The sequence below is a fragment of the Malaclemys terrapin genome, chromosome 4 (genome assembly GCF_027887155.1).
Source record: "Malaclemys terrapin pileata isolate rMalTer1 chromosome 4, rMalTer1.hap1, whole genome shotgun sequence".
NCBI classification, from domain to species: Eukaryota; Metazoa; Chordata; order Testudines; family Emydidae; genus Malaclemys; species Malaclemys terrapin.
In genome coordinates this window covers 36960445-36980136 of record NC_071508.1, presented here as the reverse complement: position 1 = coordinate 36980136, position 19692 = coordinate 36960445, and the positions used below count along the sequence as shown (strand labels likewise).

Genomic DNA, 19692 nt, shown 5'->3' with positions numbered 1-19692 from the left:
TTTATTGTTTACGGCCAGTTTGGGAGAACAGAGCAGTGCTTCGTTTTCTTTTCTTTCCAGACAGACTTTTGGGAGAGCAGGAGTGACGGCTCCAGTTCAGGGCAGTGTGTACGTGGGTGGCTACTGTCTTAGTGAGTAAAGTAATTGTCTTTCTAGTATCAAACTATGCTGTGATTAGGGTTTGCTAGAAGCCACTGGACTCTGTCCTCAGCTGCCCCAAGTTCATATGTGGCACCCATGAGGAGACTTGGAGGTGAAGAAATTGGCACTAAGCCACCTTCTGCTCCCCTGATCCAGCTGATCCAGGGCTAGATGGGGGCTCCGGGAGCGATGAGGTCCTTCGCCGTCGCAAAGGTCTCCGGGGTAGACGGGAGACAGGGTTCCACCACAGATTGTGGTGGTGAGCCAGTCTGCACCGGACTCAACGGCCCCGGTGCCGGAGTCAACGGTGTAGCCGATATCTGCGACTTCTGGCGCTCTAGAGGCGGACGTGACTCTACCACCGGTACCGGGGGAGCTGGTGTCTGTAGGACAGCGGCCTCCTGTGTCTTGCAGGGTCTCTTATGTCCCGGAGACAGGGACCGGTGCCGAGGCGCTTGCAGCGGACGCGGTGCCGAAGGAGGACGGTGCCGCGAGGCCTTATCCGCGTCTGCTCGTGGTGTAGTACTGGTAGGTGCCGCAGGGGTGCTGCGCACCGAAGCGCTCGGTGCCGGAACTTGCCGTGCCGAGGGAGGATCTGGGCTAAGTGCCGCCTCTATGAGGAGCTGCTTGAGTCGAAAGTCCCGCTCCTTTTTGGTCCTGGGTCTGAAAGCCTTACAGATTTTTGCACTTATCTGTTTGGTGGGACTCTCCTAAACACTTCAGACACGAGTCGTGAGGATCTCCCGTTGGCATAGGCTTAGCACAGGACGCGCACGGCTTAAAGCCAGGAGCCTTGGGCATAAGCCCGGCTATGCGCCAGGGGAAAAAGGGGGAGAAGCAACCCCCTTAACCCCTGCTAACTATTTACAAATATTTAACAATGAACTATGAACAGGAATAACTAATCTAAAGAACATACAACTAAAACTACAACTATCTATAAGAATTAACTGATAAGCTAGGGAGAGTGGAGAACAGCTATGCTGTGCTCCACAGTTCCAACGACTGTCAGGGGCGGTAAGAAGGAACTGAGGGGACGCTGGGTCGACTGGGGTATATATCCGGCGCCATGAAGGTGCCACTCCAGGGGCTCCACAGCCGACCCACCGGGTGTTGCTAGGGTAGAAAATTTATTCGACGATCGTGCACGCGGCACGTGCACACCTAATTGGAATCGATATGAGCAAGCACTCGAAGAAGAACTGAATGTTACTCCATGTCATTACAGGAAGCAGTCACCAGCCACACATGCTGGCGAGCACGTTACGTAGAGGACACCTGTAAATATATGGAGGAAGCCAAATGTTACTTACCCCAGTCTCTGCAGTTTGCAATCTGGATGTTTCAGTCCCTCACACAGAAGCTGCAGTCCAGAATCTCCCAGAGAAACATTATCACGCAGCTCCAGCTCCATCAGGCTCCGGCTGGTTCTGAGAACAGCAGTGAGATCCCCACAGCTGGCACCCTTGAGATCACAATTCCACAACCTGCAGGAGAGAGAAAACGCCAGGCAAAGCAATCACAGCATGAATGAGCTGGGGGCAGCAGGGTGTGTGTGTGTGGGGGGGTGAGAGCCCAGAGCTGGGGCGGCAGGGGTGTGTGGGTGGGGGAGTGAGAGCCCAGGGCTGGGGTGGCAGAGGGGTGCGGATCGGGGAGGGGAGAGCCCAGGGCTAGGGCAGCAGGGTGGTGCGGGTGGTGGTGGAGAGTTCAGGGTTGGGGCGGCGGGGGGGTGCAGCGAGGAGCCCAGGGTTGGGATGGGGGACAGCCAAAATTTTTTTTGCTTGGGGCAGCAAAAAACCTAGAGCCGGCCCTGCGAGGTGCGCTCCGCTGGTGTGCGGGGGGAGCTCAGACTGCAGTCCCTGCCAGCTCCAGGCTGGGCATGTGCAGGAGTGTCCTGGCTCCAGCAGCTCCCTCCCAGCTCAAGGCTCCTGCTTCGTTTCTGTTTCTGTTCTCAGCTTCCCACTGGCTTCAGCCCACCCCCGTCTGCTCATTCTCTCAAACCCTCCCACAGCTCAGAGATATCCCCGGTCTTGGCTGGGGCTCAAGAGAGGGAGGGTGCTAGCCAGCCAGGGGTGTGCAGAGTTTGGGGGCGGGAGGTGGAGAAGGGAAGAGGATGGAGCTCTCTTGCTAACTCCCTGCAGGTGCGGAGCTGTCCAGCAACAGACAGGTGTTCTCCCTGCATTCCTGAACGATGACCTTAGGGCTTGACAGTTCAATAGATCCACCCTGACACGAGGTTGAAGGTGCCGGCAGCTTGCCCTGTCCTTCTCGGGGCTATTTGGTGTTGGTATTTCATCCCAGGTGTACACACTGGCGTGGTGCTTAACGATACGTTTGGAAAAAAGTTTTATCACCCCTCTCCAGAAAGTTTTCAACATTCAGAGTGACCACTAGGTGGCATAAAAAGAGTCAAGAGTCTGTGTAAACAGGAAATTAATCCAGTTTTGCATTCACTCCAGCCATGGTGTGCTGGGTCTTTCTAATCTTGGGGAAGGAGTGGGAGTCCAGGGAGGAGAATAGGGGCTGAGTAAGGAGGGAAAGGCAGGAGCTATAGAGGAGGAGGACAGGAGCTGGGGGTGGTGGGACAGGCAGGAGGTGGGAGAGTGGAGAGATAGGAACAGAGGGGAACAAGGAGAGTCTGGGGACACAGGGTCTGTAACCACTAAAGCACCAGCTCTCCAGAGCTGGAATGGAATGTTCCTTTGCTGTCTGGCAAATAGCTGTGAAACCCACTGGCAAAGTGTGCGTTCCCATCCCTCGCTGGTGAGAAGGCCACATAGACAATAACAACCTTCTGTTGCTACCGGTTACTTCATTAGCTCCAGAGGTGCTGTACTGGGAATCTAAATATCCCAGCCCTGCTGATGACCCATGTGTGGGGTCAATATGGTTCCACATGGTAAAACTTTTGATTGTTCAGTTAAAAAAAAAACCAAAAACAATGTAGGAAACTACATTAAAAGGCATGTTCAGGTTACAAAGTCAAGCAGTCAGAAGTTAGAAAATGCCAGACTTAAGGTTGCCCATGCAACCTCGATCAAGCCCTCTTGTGCTTATGCATTAGAATTAATTACATGATCACATATTATTTTTGTCACAGGACCCCTGCCTCATTCAGTGCAAAGGCTGAATGGAGCACAATGAATAGGTAGCTATTTAATTCTTTTTATCTTCATTATTCACTGGGTGGCCCCATCGTTTATTTACCTCACACCATCTAAGCCCTGCTCTGAAGACAGAATTAGTAATCTCCTCTTGGGTTTTATATCATGCCTTCAGCATAGTATCTTTATTCTTCATTAACATTAATTCATTAATCTTTACAGCACTCCTGTGAGGTGAGGTAAAATAGGATTATTACCCCATTATACATATAAGGAACATATATTAAAGCCAAAATTTTCAAAAGTGCCAACTAATTTTGGGTACCCAATTTGGGAAGCCTAGGGCCTGGTTTCTTGGGCTATTTTGCATTTTGAAGCACTTTATATGTTCAGAGCAGAGCTCTCACTTCAGATGCAGTTGTGAGTGATCAGCGCTTCTGCAAATCAGACTCCAACTGTCTGAAGCTAAGTATACAGAGAACAAGGAACACACTGTGGCTGCCTATGGAAAGTTTAGAGTATGTGACTTGCTTTACATTACATCAGAATTCTATGACTGAGACAGGGGGAGAATCCAATTCCATAAGGCAGCATTCAATTGCTTTAGCCACAAGAGATCCTCCTTCCACTTCCTGCAATCCCCTGCCTTCTTCACTACATACCTTCCAATGTCTGTAATTAGTGAGTCAGGGATCCTATAGACAACAGCCTTCTTCCGTACACAACCCTGATTTGTTCCCAGAGCAGGTCCATCCTGTACATTGAATAAGGTTGTGGTTCTCTCGAAAAAAAGAATAGTATGTGATCATGTAATTAAAGACTGTATCATAATGTATACACACTAGAGGGGTGGGTTGCACAGCCTAAATTGTGGCATTTCCTAACTTTCAAGTATTTGATTTTCAATACTAGTTGTCTTTTAACATAGTTTTTTGGATGCAATTATATTTATCCCTCCACCGTAAAGCCAGGCTGTTTAAGAAAGTACCAGACTCCAAAGGTACAGGATTCTGGGGGAGAGAAAACAATAACCAGTGCATTTTAGAAACCTCTAAAAACTACCTGGGATGAGAATTAGCTGCACTTGGGAGCTGTTTGATGTCACCCGGCTCACCATTCACAAGGCATTTCTAGCTCCTGCTGTGCTAATTACCTTTAGGAGAGCCATCTGATCATGCTGAGGGGGTCACTGTCGATCTGTTTTATATCCACAGGGCCCTACAACTACTGTACTCATTACACCAGAGCAAAATAAGTGCACAGTGGGAGTAAAATGTTCCCCCGTCAGGATGGTGGCTTGTACCTGCCCCATATGAAGCTCCATTATCGTAAGGCCTGTTTCTCAGTCATTCATTCCCAGACAACAGCTGCTCAAACTCAGAGGCAAATCTTAATATGCAGCAAAGTAAGTACACGGGACAGAAAGTAAACTGTGCACATTGGATGGAAACAAACCCTGGCAGACAGTGCACTTTGGTTTCACTCATCTGCTTCTGCATGTGATGTTATCACAAACAAGAAGTAATTAAACCTCAAGAACAGAGTGGCTTTCTATTTCCTGAGTGATAAGCAACCATTTAGGCAGTGACACTGAGTATGTCATAAGAGATCTGGACATCAGAATGCACCAGTAGTAAAATCTCAGGCAAAACTTCCATCAAATGGCTCGACACACTCAGGGTGATATTCTGCCATCTTTACTCATATTGATTTCAGTGGGGTTACTTACCTGTGAGCAAGATATACTCACGGTTAGTAGAGGTGACAGAATCCAGCCCATACAAATTAAGTCAAATTTTGCTTAACAAAAACATTTTGTTTTTGAATTTGTTTTGTTGAATTGTTTTTGAATTTGAACAAACCAGTTTTGGTTAATCCTTTGCAGGATTGTGGCCTTAGCCGACAGGCTAATGGATGGTGCCTACAAATCAGAAAGACTTGTAAATGCCATCACTGCAGCCAGGAGCGCTGCCAGCTTTTTTGCCGTGCTAGGCGGCGGAAGGTCCCGCCCCCAAAATGCCGCCCCCAACAGAGGCGGCAGAAGGTCCCGCCCCCAAAATGCTGCCCCCAACAGAGGCGACCGAAGATCCGGTCGCCGCCCCACAAATTTTAGTGTCCTAGGCGACCGCCAAGGTCGCCTAATGGGTTGCGCCGGCTCTGACTGCAGCCCATGATTCAAACTCCCAAAATGGAGCCTCCCATTTGATTGGGGGGCAAAATTGGAGGCCAATTAAAAAAATTGCACTTAAATAGAATTTTCACCAGAGCTGTAAAGAATAATAATTAATTTGGCCACCAGCAGATAGGAGCTATAATCAAAAAGCAAAGAAAAAAAGAAAATGGCTTCACAACCAAAAATAAAGACAAATGGTGACGAAATCTAGGCAAAATAACTGAGTGCTCTTCCTGAATTTCCCACCAGACACCGCTGAGCTGCAATGCTTAACCACAGTCAGATTCTGTAATGAGGAGAAATTTATCGTGAGGACTACGCTTTGAAGGAAAAGAGATTTAAAACATATTAGGGCAAGTATGACCATTCTCTCAAAGGAACAATTATTTAAAAATGAAAATGTTTCAGATACCCCAATCTTTCCGGTCTACAGCCAAATCTATGCATTTAATACTCAGGATGTGAAGGGTTTCCAGAGACCTTTTAGAACAGTGGGAATTGTAATATCCTCGTTTTTAGGCTATGAGCCTAAATTTTATAATGTAACCAGTTATTCCGGGTACCTTAGTTTCTGGGTGCCTAAATTTAAACAACTTAAAAATTAAGCTCTTTTCAAGTATCTCCTGTTGGGCACCCAAAATTACCAGTCAGTTCTGAAAATCTTAGCCTAAATGTTCGATTGCCAGCTTCTATATAGAAATTACAGACATTGATATGGAGGAAAAAATGCGGCCATTAGTTAAAATGGGAGAAAACTGCGGAGAAATCTCTTAAGAGCAGTGGTCCTAGATTTGGAAGAGGGCCACCACCACCTCCTCTGTGTGTTTTTATTAAGTAACTCACTGTAAGGTGCTGTTCCAATGACATATCACTACCTCTTAAAAAATTTAAAGCAGTTCCGAGGTTTACTAGAGACAGTGTAGAGGGAAGATTCCATTCACAACATCTGAAGGGACATCCATCCTCAGTTTGATCTATGAAATCAATGGATCCTGAGTGCCATCGGACCACTTGGTGATATTGCTGTGTCACCTTGTAAGAGGGAAGTGTGCACTAGGGATAAACTCCTGTCCTCATTGAAGTCAAGGCAAATTCCCATTGACTTGAGTGGGGCCAGGATTTCACCCTTGAAAACTCTAAGCTTGGGCCTACCATCCTGATTGCAACAAAATTCCCCTTAGCTGCATGTTAGTAAAAGAATAATCTTACAGGAGCAGTCTCTTATAGAGCAATTCACATGGGAAAAAGAAAGAGAACTGCTACCAGTAACAAGTCAGCATGTATGAATGTACGGTTCTGTGTCCTAAAATAGGGTTACCATATCTAATAAATAAAAAAAGAGGACCCTCCACGGGCCCTGGCCCCGCCCATTTCCCCACCCTTAGCCCCGCCCCAACTCCGCCCCTTCCCCACCCTAACTCCGCCCCTCCTCCCTCCCACTCCCAGCCACGGGGAAAGGGCTGCCCCAGCACTACCGGCTTCAGGGTTTGCCGGGCAGCCCCCAGACCCTGCGCCCCCGGCCGGCGCTTCCCCAGCGCAGCTGGAGCCCGGGAGGGGAAGCGCCCAGCCGGGGGTGCAGGGTCTGGAGGCTGCCCGGCAAACCGTGAAGCCGGTAGCGCTCAGGCTTTGGGCAGCCCCTACGCCTGCGCCCCCAGCCGGGCACTTCCCCTCCCGGGCTCCGGCGGCGCAGGGTCCGGAGGCACGGGGGCTGCCCGAAGCCGGTAGCGCTCGGGCAGCCCGGCTCTTAAACAGAGCTGAAGAGGAGCAGAGCCTCCAGCCGCGGCGGCTCTGCTCCTCCCCGACTCTTCGGCTCTGTTTAAGAGCCGGGCTGGCCGAGTGCTACCGGCTTCGGGCAGCCCCCGTGCCTCCGGACCCTGCGCCGCCGGAGCCCGGGAGGGGAAGTGTCTGGCTGGGGGCGCAGGGTCTGGAGGCACGGGGGCTGCCCGAAGCCGGTAGCGCTCGGGCAGCCCGGCTCTTAAACAGAGCCGAAGAGTCGGTGAGGAGCAGAGACGCCATTTTCCCTGACATGTTCGGCTTTTTGGCAATTCCCCCCGGATGGGGGTTTGACTGCAGAAAAGCCGGACATGTCCGGGAAAAAGAGGACGTATGGTAACCCTAAAACAAATATTAGAGATACAGAACTAATTAGTAAAACATTAACACTGGGCTTGGGAAAAAATGTGTGTTTTTTTTTTTTGCTTTTCACACAACAGATATAATATGAAGGATGGCACGGGCACAGTGTGGTCCAGATAACTATGTTCATTGAATATACACACCACACAAGGCTGTCTGGTTGGGTTCTAATGCATAGAACACAGTGAGTGTCGCTAGAAGTTTCACATATTTTTTAAACGGATATTACACTATTATGTACTACATACTCCTCCCCCTTTGATGTACAGGATATTAAAGTTACAAATACATTTCTGTCAAAACTACTATCAGTAAATATACGTCATGCTACAGATTCAGTCTGAGAGGTAGTTTACAACTTCTCTCTGGATAACACGGGCATCGCAGTATCTGGGACAGTTTCTGCTCTATCTGGTGCAGCTGTATCAGCAACACCTTCCTGTTCTGTCATTTTAGGTAATCTGTCATAGAAACAAACATGAGGCTCACTGGTACTAATACAAGGAGTTTAAATTCTCTCCGCACTGGCACTGCTCTAATAATATCCTTAATTCAGGCACTATTCAGAAATTGTTTCATTTCCTCTTCAATTCTGTCTGTAAGTGCAGAAATGTTCTGCAATCCCCAGTGGCTTTGGGGATGGGGGATTTTATAGAATTTTCGCAATCAGCAAATATTGTGTCTGTGGGTTTAATAGTAGCTGTCCTGCTGTGCAGCGGGTTACACGTTTGAGCCTCCGTTACACTCAGTAAAAATGCCACCTTTTTCTCCTCAGTTTATATCATTGGCTATTATACAGTGTTCCAGTCTCTCTAGTCCTCTACTGATCCATCAAAAAAGTCTCTTTCCCACCAACGACCAGTCACTTTTAGCCTTTGTTTCCCCCTAAATAAGTAGTTTACTCCCAGCGCCAGTGGCTGCAGCTGTCTTTTTTGTTTCCCTTCCTTGAGACCTCTGCAGTCACACTCTGTCATTGCAGTCCTGCATTAGATCCCCAACCTGATCACCAGTTGTCTTTTTCTCTTCACACAACGTACATAATACGAAGGAACCACATGAGAACAGAGGGGGGGCAAATACCGACACTGATTGAATATACATACCATGCAAGGCCTAGCTATGTGCACCCTACTGCTGTGGTTGAATTCTGGCGGCTTCTAAAATATAGAATACAGTGAGGAGCATTAGAGGGCTCACAAACTATTTAAAGAGATACTACCCTACTCCTGTACACTACAATTACATATACACGACTTGGGCGATCTGAACCAAACCTGTTGGGCAGGGCTATGAACATCTTGTTCACCCCCCTCCTTTTTACTTATTTCTTCTAATCCTCTTCCTCAGCACAAGGGCTAGTGGGGCCGCGCTGTCTAGGGCAGGAGGGATAGATAGATTCTGCTTCCTTCTGCCTGCTCCTGTATCATGAGTGTTGCCTCAAGTATCCATTTAAAAAAAAAGGCTTTGCGTGATCGCACTGGATGGGCTCTTGGGCCTTCAAAGCCATCTCTGGGGCAAAAACAGGCAACTTCTGCTGCTCGAGTCTTCTTCAGATCCTGCCCCCCTCAGAGCCTCAAACCCCCTGTGCTCCTCCTCAAAGGCCTCCATAGAGCCACTTTGCTGTCCTTCAAATCCCTCCTTGAAACTCTCCTTGGCCATCATGCCTACAAAATCTCAATGGTCAGGCAGATGTTGTGCTGTGACCACCCCTTCCACACTGACCAGTTGGTTTCCTTTTGCTCCACATGTCTCTTGCCTTACACTTATACTCTGAACTTCTTGGCTGGTGGCAAAAGAATAACAAAAGAGGGTCGTTGATGTTAAGTGATTTCCGGTTGAAATGAAATAGCTCTAAATAAAGCACTGGCTCCCAACCAGGTGAACTGGTTTATCAGGGGAGAGGTTTCCTTGGCAACAGAGTCATCTGACAAGGGACAACAGTCACCTTTTGAGGCTGAACAGAGAGTCACCTGACAGAGAGGACTGGGACATTATAAAAATGTCAGAAGCTGTTCTTTTTGGTTTCTTTTCTTGGGTCATTTTTCTCCAGCTCAAGGGAAGGGAGAAGTAACCTAGCATGTCGGAGCCGGGTGAGGCAGGGGACACTGCCTATCTTCCTGAACAGAGATGGTCCCCCAAGAACTCCCAAGGGAAGGGTGAGCTGCATTGAGGATGTTTGGTGTGTTCTATATAGTCTGTACTCTCTTGTGCTTTATCTGTTATGTAAAAGAGCAATGGTGTTAGAAGCTGCTCTGTGTCTGTATGTGTTATAGGCTTTACACTTCCCTTGTGCCTCCTGAGTTAAAATGTACTCCAGAAGGCTCACAGAGGGTGTATTTAAGCTATGGGTCAGCACTGAGCCTGTGACCAGGCAGCTAGACAGGGCCTTGCAACGCATAAGGATAGTGTACTAGGCAGAGGGTCTGCATCCCAAGACTGTGCCTAGGGACCCCAAACACTGGGGCCTTGTGGGTCCCAGGTCAGGCTCTGGAGGTTAAAAACATGTGGGGACCCAGCAGCTGGGTTCCCTCAGCTGTGGCCGAGATGGGCTCTTGACTGGGACCTGCAACAAGATAACACAAGATAGCTGTGACTCAAAGCATGGAGGTATTGGTAAGCAAACATGGAGTCATCAAATCTTGTTAACTAGGGCCAAGATAACAAGGAGTTGGATGTTCAAAAACAGGAGCCTGAAGTGAGGTTCCCTCCAATAAGAGATCTGAGTTTCAAAAATGCTGAGCTCCCATTGACCTCAGCTGCTGACCTCAGAGACTAGACCAGGGAACAGAGACTTCAAACCTCAACTGCCCGGTTCTTTTTAACTTCTAGGACATGAGATTTAAGATTTCTGCTAACCCTTCCTTAGTGTATCGTTTCTCCCCCTTCCGTTTTCTCTCTGTTCTTTTCCATCCTTTTTGTCTTCTCTATCAGCAGTTTCAGGCGTGGTCAATTTTGGAATTGGCCCGGTTCCATTATATGATTGCTGTAATCAGTTTGGAAGGCTAAAGCAGCCTGAGAATCCCTGCACTGGCGTGAGAGAGAACCGGTGGGAAGAAACCAGTGCAAACGTCAGCTGAAACTGGAGGAGTGAAGTGAAACCCAAAGGTCGAGCGGCCAGTTTATGACCAAGTTGTCCATGTGTCCTGCCTGCAGCACTCTGGAGAAGCAAGAATCATAGAAGTTCCTGTTCTTTTCTATCATTTGCTTAGAGTTGGTAAATCATTAGAAAATAGGGTACTTACTTAGGGTGCTTACAAATTAATTTCTTAATAATTTGTTCCAATTCCCTGGGATCTCTTTGTTTCCCTTTTCAAAGATAGGTACTATGTTTCTTTCTTCAGTCCTCTGGGACCTCACCCATCCTCTAGGAATTTTCAAAGATATTTTCTAACAGTTCTTGAGCTACTTCCTTAAATACCCTATGATGGATTTCATCGGGCCCTACTGATTTGAATACATCTAACTTATCTAAATATTCTTTAACCTGTTCTTTCCCTATTTTGGCTTGTTTCTTGCCCCTTGTCAATATTAATTTAATTGAGTATCTGGTTACCATTAACCTCTTTAGTGAAGACTCAAGCAAAATAGTTATTAAACACCTCAGCCTTCTTGATGTCCTCAGTTATTAACTCTGCTTCCCCACTAAGTAGAGGACTTACACTCAGAGCCGTCCCTAGGGTATGGTGAATCGGGGCCACCACACCAGGCCTTGCGCTTTGGGGGCCCCCATGCTAATCATGAGGAGGCGGGCAAGGACGTGAGGCAGAGGTGGTCGAGTGAGCGGGGTGAGGAGGTGAATGCGGAGACGAGCGTCAGACAGGCGGGGGGGAGGGCGGTGAGGAGGAGCCCCCTTACCAGAACCTCCCCCCCCCAATGTTTCCCACCAGCAGCAGGCCCTGCCAATCAGTGCTTCCCCTCGCTCTCATGCCTCCCCCTGCCACGGATCAGGGTTTGCAGTGTCAGGAGGCTCTGGGAGGGATGTGTGTGGGGAGGAGCAAGGATGCAGCGCACTCAGGGGAGGGATTGGAACTGGGCAGGGAAGAGGCAGGGTTGGGGGAAAGAGGCGGTGGTGGGATGGGCAGGGGTGGCGTGGTGGTGGGAAGAAGCGGGCTGGGGATGGGGCCTTGGGGGAAGAGGTGGAGTGGGGGCGGGGTCTGGGCAGAGCCGTGGGGAGCGCCCCCTGACAGATTAGAAACTCGCGCCTATGTCCTGGGCCCTGCATTTCCCTAAGGACAGCCCTGCCTACACTTTCCTTCATTTTCTCTTGCTCCTAATGTAATTAAAGAACCTCTTTTTGTTGCCTTTTATGTCCCTTGCTAACAGGACTTATTTTATGCCTTACTCTTTCTGCTTTTGTCCCTACATGCTTGTGTTATTCTTTTATACTCCTCCTTAGGAATTGATCCAGGTTTCCATTTTTTGCAGGATTCCTTTTTGATTTTCAGGTCATTATGGAGTTCCTGATGGAGCCATATTGGCCTCTTACTGTTCTTCCTATACTTCCTTTGCATCAGGATAGTTTGCAGTTGTGTGTTTTAATATTGTCTCCTTGAGAAACTGCCCGCTCTCCTGAATGTCTTTATCCCTTAGATTTTCTTTCCATGGGACCAATTCCTACCAGTTCTCTGAGTTTGTTAGTGTGCTTTTTTTTTTAAACTCTTCCTTATGCTGTGCTCTCACTCCTTCCTTTCCTTAAAATCATGAAATCTGTCATTTCATGATCACTTTCACCCAAATTGCCTTCAACCTTCAGATTCACAACCAGTTGCTCCCTTGTGGTCAGAATCAAGTCTAAAAATGGCTGTCTCCCTGGTTACTTCCTCAACTTTCTGAAACAAAAAGTTGCCCCCCGTACTCATGTTTTGCCATATTATTTTTCTAACAGATGTTTGGGTAGTTAAGGTCCCCCATTACTGCCAGATCTTGTGTTTTGGATGTTTCAATTGGTTGTTATAGAAATGCCTCATCCACCACCTCCTCTTCCTGATTTGGTGGTTTATAGTAAACTCCTATCATGTTATCACCTCTATTTTTTTCCCTTTTACCTTCACCCAGAAACTTTCAACTGGTCTGCCCCTTACCTCCTTTTGGACCTCAGAACAATTGTATATGTTCTTGCTGTATAATGCAATACCTCCTCCCCTTTTTCCTACAAATCTAAACTAAAAGTTTCGAGTTACCTTTTTCTGAAATGTTTTGGATTTTCCCCACTTTCTGTTTCACGAGTTTTTCCAGTAGGAAAACAAAATAAAGTGGCAGGGGAGGGGGAGGAAGACCCGGGGCTACTTTTTCAAACTTTTTTGCTGTTTAACACAGTAAGAAAGTGTGATGAAGTAAGTTTTCACCCCACTTTCTCACATTTTCTTACTGTTTTCCAACCTAAGCAGCCTTTTTGAATGACTATAAAAAGGTTGTACAGCAGTTTATGAAGTCTTTGGTGTTAGCAATGTGTTGCGGAAAGGGGGTAGAAGTAGGTAAGAGTTGATAAGTTTAATATTGGTGCAGGTAGCAAGCATATAGATGTGTGTTTGTTGGCCTGTTGTTCTTAGCTCCTCAATGCTTGAGGAAAATATTACAATTGAATAGAGCTATCTTAACTAATAAATGATTTGTTGTGTGTGTATACACAATATATATAAAATTACCCATTAAAAAAACTAGCAGCCAGCTAAACCTGTCATGGGTGGGTCATGGGCAGCCAGCTGTAGTAGTCAGAGCCAAAGTCTGCAGTCACAAGACAGGAGACAAGAGATGGCTGGGCGGGGACACTGAGGCTGGGTTTCATAGGTCTCAGGTAAGCTATTGCCAGGAGGCTGTTAGATGGAGGGTTGGAACATTGCTGCTCTTCTGAACCTTGTGGACCTGGGTTCGGGGCCCATGCCAAATTCACACATACAAACCCCTACAAAACAGAGAACTGATCAGTGAAGGGAGGCTTCATTGTACCGTAAAATCCATACATCCCATCAACGTCTCATGCAGTCAGACCCTGTCCCTCCCTAAGGGACTCACTTCCACCACACACACATGGATACCCAGTGAAACACAGTATTCCTCTCACTCAATCTATAATGCAACTTCTGAACCCCACCCCTGCTGCCCATATGTAAGGATACTCCTCAGTCTGTCTATGGAAGCTGGTAGGTTTTGGCTCATAAAGTTCAAAGATTAGTATAAAAAATTAAAAGAAGAATCAGATAGTTTAACATTTCTGTCTGAACCCGAGTCCGGGCAAAAATGAAATTAATTAAACAATATTTGATCAATGTGGTTATCTTTGGTGTAAGACGTAGCATGTTGATATTGCTGTGTTGTCAAGGGAAGGCGAATTAGCAGGGAGTGAGTAGGTGGCACATACGATGGATGGTGTGTATATATTCACGTACTCAGTATGGAATGGTGCAGGGGGTGTCTGTCAAGCTTAAGACATTTGCTCTAGAATGATAAAGTTCAGTGACCCTTTAGGGTGACTTCACTCCGCATTTTCATACTCCACAATATGTTTTTTAAATGAAACTTTCCTTTGTAGGTTTAAAAGGGGAAAAAAATTGGAAAGACATTCAGTATCTCTACTAATAAATTTTACCTTTAAAGTACTGATAGATATTTGCAACTTTAATTCCTGTTGCTGAACTTTTTTTTTTTTTTTGACGAGGAAAGGGGCAGGGCTGAGTCTAATAGTGACTGATTTTAAAGACACTGGAAATGCAGAGCCCATATATATACTATGAGAGCACTCTCAGATTTCACCAGATTGCAGAGAACAGCATTCCTCCACTTCAGCATGAAAAAGTCCTAAAAAAAAATTCAAGCTAAATAAGCTCTCTTCAGCGCCTCAAGGTGAGTCCACAATGCATAATATTTTTATTGATCTGTCATATTGCTGTCAGTCAGGTTCTCTGAAGAAATCCAGAGTTTTCTGTGCAGACAGAAAATGGACACACATGTAGAGAGCTCTCTGGTCCCTTGTAGAGACAGAGGGTTGTATGTTCCAGACAATATTTTACAGTGATTTCTCTTGTACGAAAACCTGAAGGAAGAGTGTGTGTCATTTGCTCTAGTTTCTGAATCTCTTGTCAGGTCTCTTGTATTTGTGTGTGGAAAAGTGGAAGAAAGAGACTCTGGGGGGAAGAAGCAACAACCCCTTCGGTGTCTGCAAGTGGAGGCTAGAGCTGGGTGAAGTCTTTCAGCTGAAACCTTTTTTCACCAAAAAATGCAGATCAGTGTTGGCCAAATCATTTTGCAATTCGATTTTTGACAAATTTTTTTGGTCGGGGGAGGGAGAGGGGAAACAAAAAATATTTATTTATTTTAGTTTATTTATTTTGGAAAACTTGAAGTGGTTTGTTTAGGCATTTTGGAAACAAAATATTTCAACTTTGCATTTAGAAATGTCTTGGTTTTGGAATCTCCCTTGATTTTTATTTAAAAGGTTAAAAATGAAATAAAAAAAAGAAGGGTTTTGTTGCATCCAAAACAATTTTGTTTTGATTTTACAGAACTGCCACTACACTGAAAAATCAGGTATTTGCACAGCTGTAGTGGAGGGGAGAGGGGATTTGAGGATCCCAGCTCCACAGGGGAAGGAGAAAGCAATGCTTGCTCTGCAGCATCTTTCTGTTTTTGCCTCCAGTCCCACTGATGCCCTTCCACAGAGTTCAAGCTCTCTATATGGTGAGGAAAAACAGTCCTGGGGTGGACAGGAGAACTAGACCCTCTTTGTGACATTCTTGTATCTTGATTAAAAGGCCTCCTTTTTTTTGGTACCCTCCTGTCCCGTTGAACTCCCTGTTCTTTATCTACATTAATATTACATTAAATCTGTGAAAGCCAAACTTTCATGTGGCGTTTCAAGATCACAGCTACTTCACAGATTGCCGACAACATGTGCATGTTAAAGTTACTCTGAGACCCTTAGCTTATGAACTTCCTGGACTCCTGCATTTTCACTTTCATCCTTCATATTGTATTAACGCAGTGTATTTTTGCATTTAAATATAGTGCGGTGTGTTATTCTGTGCAGTGTTGCCTGTGCTGTGTTGCTTCTGGTTCCTAGTTTTTGGCAGTGTTCAGTTTCAATGTTTCTAGTTCCCAGGCAATAAGAGTTCCTTTACCTGGTTGGTAGAATTTGAAACAAAATAACAGACTTTATAGGGTTTGTGATCTGCTCTACAAATGCGTGAAAAGTAACATTAGTAAAATCTTTAGAGTAAATATTTTACACATCTGACCTCAACTTCTTTCATTAACAAAGGTAAGGTCAGACCTTCTATATTGCTGACCTTAAACACAGAAGAAAGGCTTTGCTGGTTTAATTTAATATAAAGAATAACAAATATTATTAAAGTTGTTGCGTTTAGAACATACTCTAGCTGGGATGCTTTCCTGCACCTAATCTTTGTCAGAAACATATCGGGCCTTATTGTCACTTCATGACACTATTGCTATGCCAGTGCAACTCAGAACAAGGGAGTGACACACCCTTTCTCAGCCACCATTTTGCAAGTGCTCATTGAATAACAACATGGGGTTTGAACGTTTTCTATTAATATTTTTAGTAGGTCAAGAAAATGTGTAATAATAAAAGCATCTTTGTGACTTTTTTTTCTTGCAAAATGTTTTCAGAAATAACACAAAAGAATAAAAGAAAGATGATATGGGAGAGATAGGACACCATAATCAGAAAGGAAAAAATACAGTAAAAATTATGAAACAGAATAAGAAGTAGGTACCAGAAACAACAAGGAAGCCCAAATTACATCAGGAGAAGACTTTCATGTCCATATCATATAGTAAAGCAAAGTGGTTAAATTCATCTGGCTTATGGGACATGGGGGTTAGTTTTGTTCAAATGATGAAAATTGGAGCCAAATTGTTGAGAAATAACTAGGGCCCCCATTTCCCTTTTATTAGTAAAGTTCTTCATAAAACCAAATGAGCCTGCAGCATTGTTTAATCAAATAATTGTGTATGGAGACTTGTTCTCTTACTAACATGCAGCTAAGGAGAATTTTGTTACTATCGGGAGATTAGGCACAAGCTTAGAGTGGTCTAGGGTAAAATTCTGGCCCCATTCAAGTCAATGGGAATCTTGCCTTTGACTTCAATGGATCAGAGTTCATCTGTGGTACATACTCCCCATCACAGGGTGGCACAGTAATATCACAAAGAAGTCCAGCTGCAATCTGGATCCAATGATTTCAAAGATTAAATCAAGGGTAGATATCTAAACATTTGCCACCCTCAGACACTTATCTGAATGGAACTCCCCCTTCCCCCACCCCACCCCACCCTACCCCACTGAGCTGCTTTATTTTAAGAGCTAGTGAGGCATCATTGGAACAGCAGCTTATACTGAGTTACTTTCAGAGGAATGCATACAGAGGAAGTGGTGGCTCTTGTACAAATCTGGGATCACTCCTCCAGAGATTTTGCTGAAGTTCTTTTCCCATTTTAACGTATTGACACTTTTTCTTTCCATACCAATGTTTGTGCTTTCTATGGAGAAACTGGAAATGACACAATTTAAGATAAAGTTTTCAAGAGTGGCTCATAATTCTGGGTGCCCAGCCTGAAACACTGAAAACTGGGGATTTTTCAAGTAAATGATGGACACTCACCCTCTGAAAATCAGGCCCCTTCAAGATGTCTCAATTTAGGCACCCCAAGTCACTGGTCACTAATAAAAATCTTGGCCTCAGAGCCCAAAACACAGGATATTACAATTTCCACGTTGGTAAAAGGTCTCTAGAAACCCTTCACATCCTGATTATTATATGCATAGATTCAACTGTAGTCAGGGGACAATCAGGGTCTGAAATATTTCCATCCTTAAATACATGACTGTGCTGCTGAGAGAATGGTCACATTTGCCCTAATGGCTTTTTTTAAGCTTCTTTTCTTTCAAAGCTTGATCCTCCCTAGAACAAATGTCTCCCCCCCAGTATAATCTGACTTTCTGTTACTAAGCATTTCAGCACAACAGTGTCTGGGGAAGGGGGCGGGAGTAACTCAGGAAGAGCACTGAGGTTTTGCTTAGATTTCTTAGGTTTGCTTAGACTTTGTGGTTTTGCTTAGATTTCTTAATTTTCGATTGTTAAACCATTTTCCTTTTTTTTTTCTGTTCATTTTTTATGGCTGCTGTTTGCTGATGGCCAAATTAATGATTCTTTTGCAGCTCTGCTGAAAATTCTATTTAAAAAACTGGCCTCCAATTTTGCCCCTAATCAATTAGGGGCTCAGATTTTTGGAGTGCAAATAATCATGGGTTTCAGTGTTGGCATTTAGAAGTCTCTCTGATTTGGGGGCACTGTCAGAGAGTCAGTCAGCTGAGGGCACAGTAGTGCAAAGGAACCTGTATGTGTGTAATGGTGGCCCATCTGTCCCTTGGCAGGCTCGGGGCCTGTCACCTGTTGTGCCTACAATGATTTGCACCCACAAAACTGCACCTGCTACTGATCACAGGTAGAAAAATTGAGGCTGTTTTTAAATCTGTGGCCCTAAGTCTCTAGCTAGTAGATTTGATGTAAATAGGTGCATGAGGATAATTCTTATTTAGGTAAGCATTTGTCATATTTTCAATCAGTGGCTTTTCAGGGATCGGTCAGACTTTCCTTTGTTCATAAATTCATTAGGAAGTTTCTAGAGATTTGGTGAACAACAATTCACCCCCAAAACTTGGTTTAATTTTTAGAGCTATATTCTGCCCCCATTATTCACCCCGAGTATACCTTACCCACATGTAGTCCCACTGAAATCAACCTGAGTAAAGACGGCAGAATAAGTCCCAGAACACACAGAACAACTGGGATGTAGTCACACAAGTCTGCCTGAGTGTGGATGCAGGATGATATCCAAACCTCTTATGACACAGTTATGGCCTGTGAGTTAGATGAGTATGATTATCCCCATTTACAGATGGGAAAATAGAGGCATTGTGAAACAAAGTGAGCTGTCCAGTGCTTCATTTGTGAGGAAAAAAACTGAGGAGTTATGAGACCCCATGATTTACTCTCATTACTAGACTACACTTCTGTTTGCTGTTATACCCTATTAAGTATGAATAACAGGATTTTATTTTGTGTATTAGTTTCCTTTCCTGATACCCAGTGATGGAAAACAGAAGCAGCAGGATCAATGACCTGCTCATACATGCCCTCAACAACCTCTCTCAGGAAGAGTTCAAAGGATTTAAAGACAAATTATCACACTCTGACTTTGAGGGGAAAGGTAACATCCCCCGAGGTCGGCTGGAGAATGCTGATGCAATAGATACGAAGAACCTCCTGATGGCATTCTATGGTGGAGATGCTGCAGTAGATGTGACCATAGAAGTTTTCAATCAGATCAATCTCAGAGAAGCTGCTGCTAACCTCAGAGAAGGAAGAGAGAATGGTAAGAAACCTAAAGTTCCTATAAAACCTGGGAGTCTCCCCAAGGAATCTGCCCTGGGGCAGCAGCAGCAGGAGCAGAAAGAGAAACAGGCTGATGGCAGGAATGACAAATTCTAAATCCCAGCAGGAAACCAGGGGAACTCAGAGCAGAGATGCCCACAGTGGGCCAGATTCTCTGCCTGCTCCACTGCCTTTTTTCCACTCAGTGGGCACCAGGGGAGCAGAGTCAGCCTGTAACTCTCCCTCTGAGGAAATTCTCAGGGTGTAGAGCCAACAGAGCAGTGCAGAGGGAGTGTCCTGGACAGAGAGAGGTGGGGAGGAGGAGTGACTGGAGTGCATCCCCACCTGGGGGACCATTCCTTGGGGACCAGTGGCAGCTGGTGTGAGTTAGAACAGCCCCCAGGCAGCTCTAACCTGTGCCGGGGCTGGGACAGAGAATCAATGATCTGTAATTGGAAACTGATCACAGAAGAGAATCTGATCCAGCATATTCTCACTAAACAGCTGAATGGGACCTTTCTAGGATTCCAGGCAGGAACTTTATCTTCAAGGCTATATTTAATTAAAGAAACAAATTTAGTGGAATACAAATTGTTGAGTAGCCAACAAACCTAGGGAGCTGCAGTTTCCAAGGCCTCCAGCTGCTTTTCAATGTCCCACAAGAGAGCGAAGTCCAGTTCATGCAATCAGGGTGGTGCTGGCCTGGGGCATCTATGACACCACCTTCACAGTCCTCGAGACTTGT

The 19692-nt window shown here is 45.6% G+C and overlaps 2 protein-coding genes across 2 annotated transcripts in view; one reads left to right on the top strand and one right to left on the bottom strand.

Moving 5' to 3' along the window:
* LOC128836107 (uncharacterized) overlaps window positions 1-19692 on the bottom strand; it is a 342237-nt gene that overhangs the window by 36073 nt on the left and 286472 nt on the right. The window contains exon 13 of the mRNA XM_054026123.1: window positions 1455-1628. Within this exon, the coding sequence (XP_053882098.1) occupies window positions 1455-1628 (174 nt within the window). The remainder of the gene's footprint in view (window positions 1-1454; window positions 1629-19692) is intronic.
* Window positions 15189-19692, top strand: part of LOC128836344 (NACHT, LRR and PYD domains-containing protein 3-like) — a 51942-nt gene continuing 47438 nt past the window's right edge. Inside the window, exons 1-2 of the mRNA XM_054026550.1 lie at window positions 15189-15228; window positions 18644-18948. Coding sequence (XP_053882525.1) covers window positions 18666-18948 — 283 coding nt within the window. The 5' untranslated portion in view covers window positions 15189-15228; window positions 18644-18665. The remainder of the gene's footprint in view (window positions 15229-18643; window positions 18949-19692) is intronic.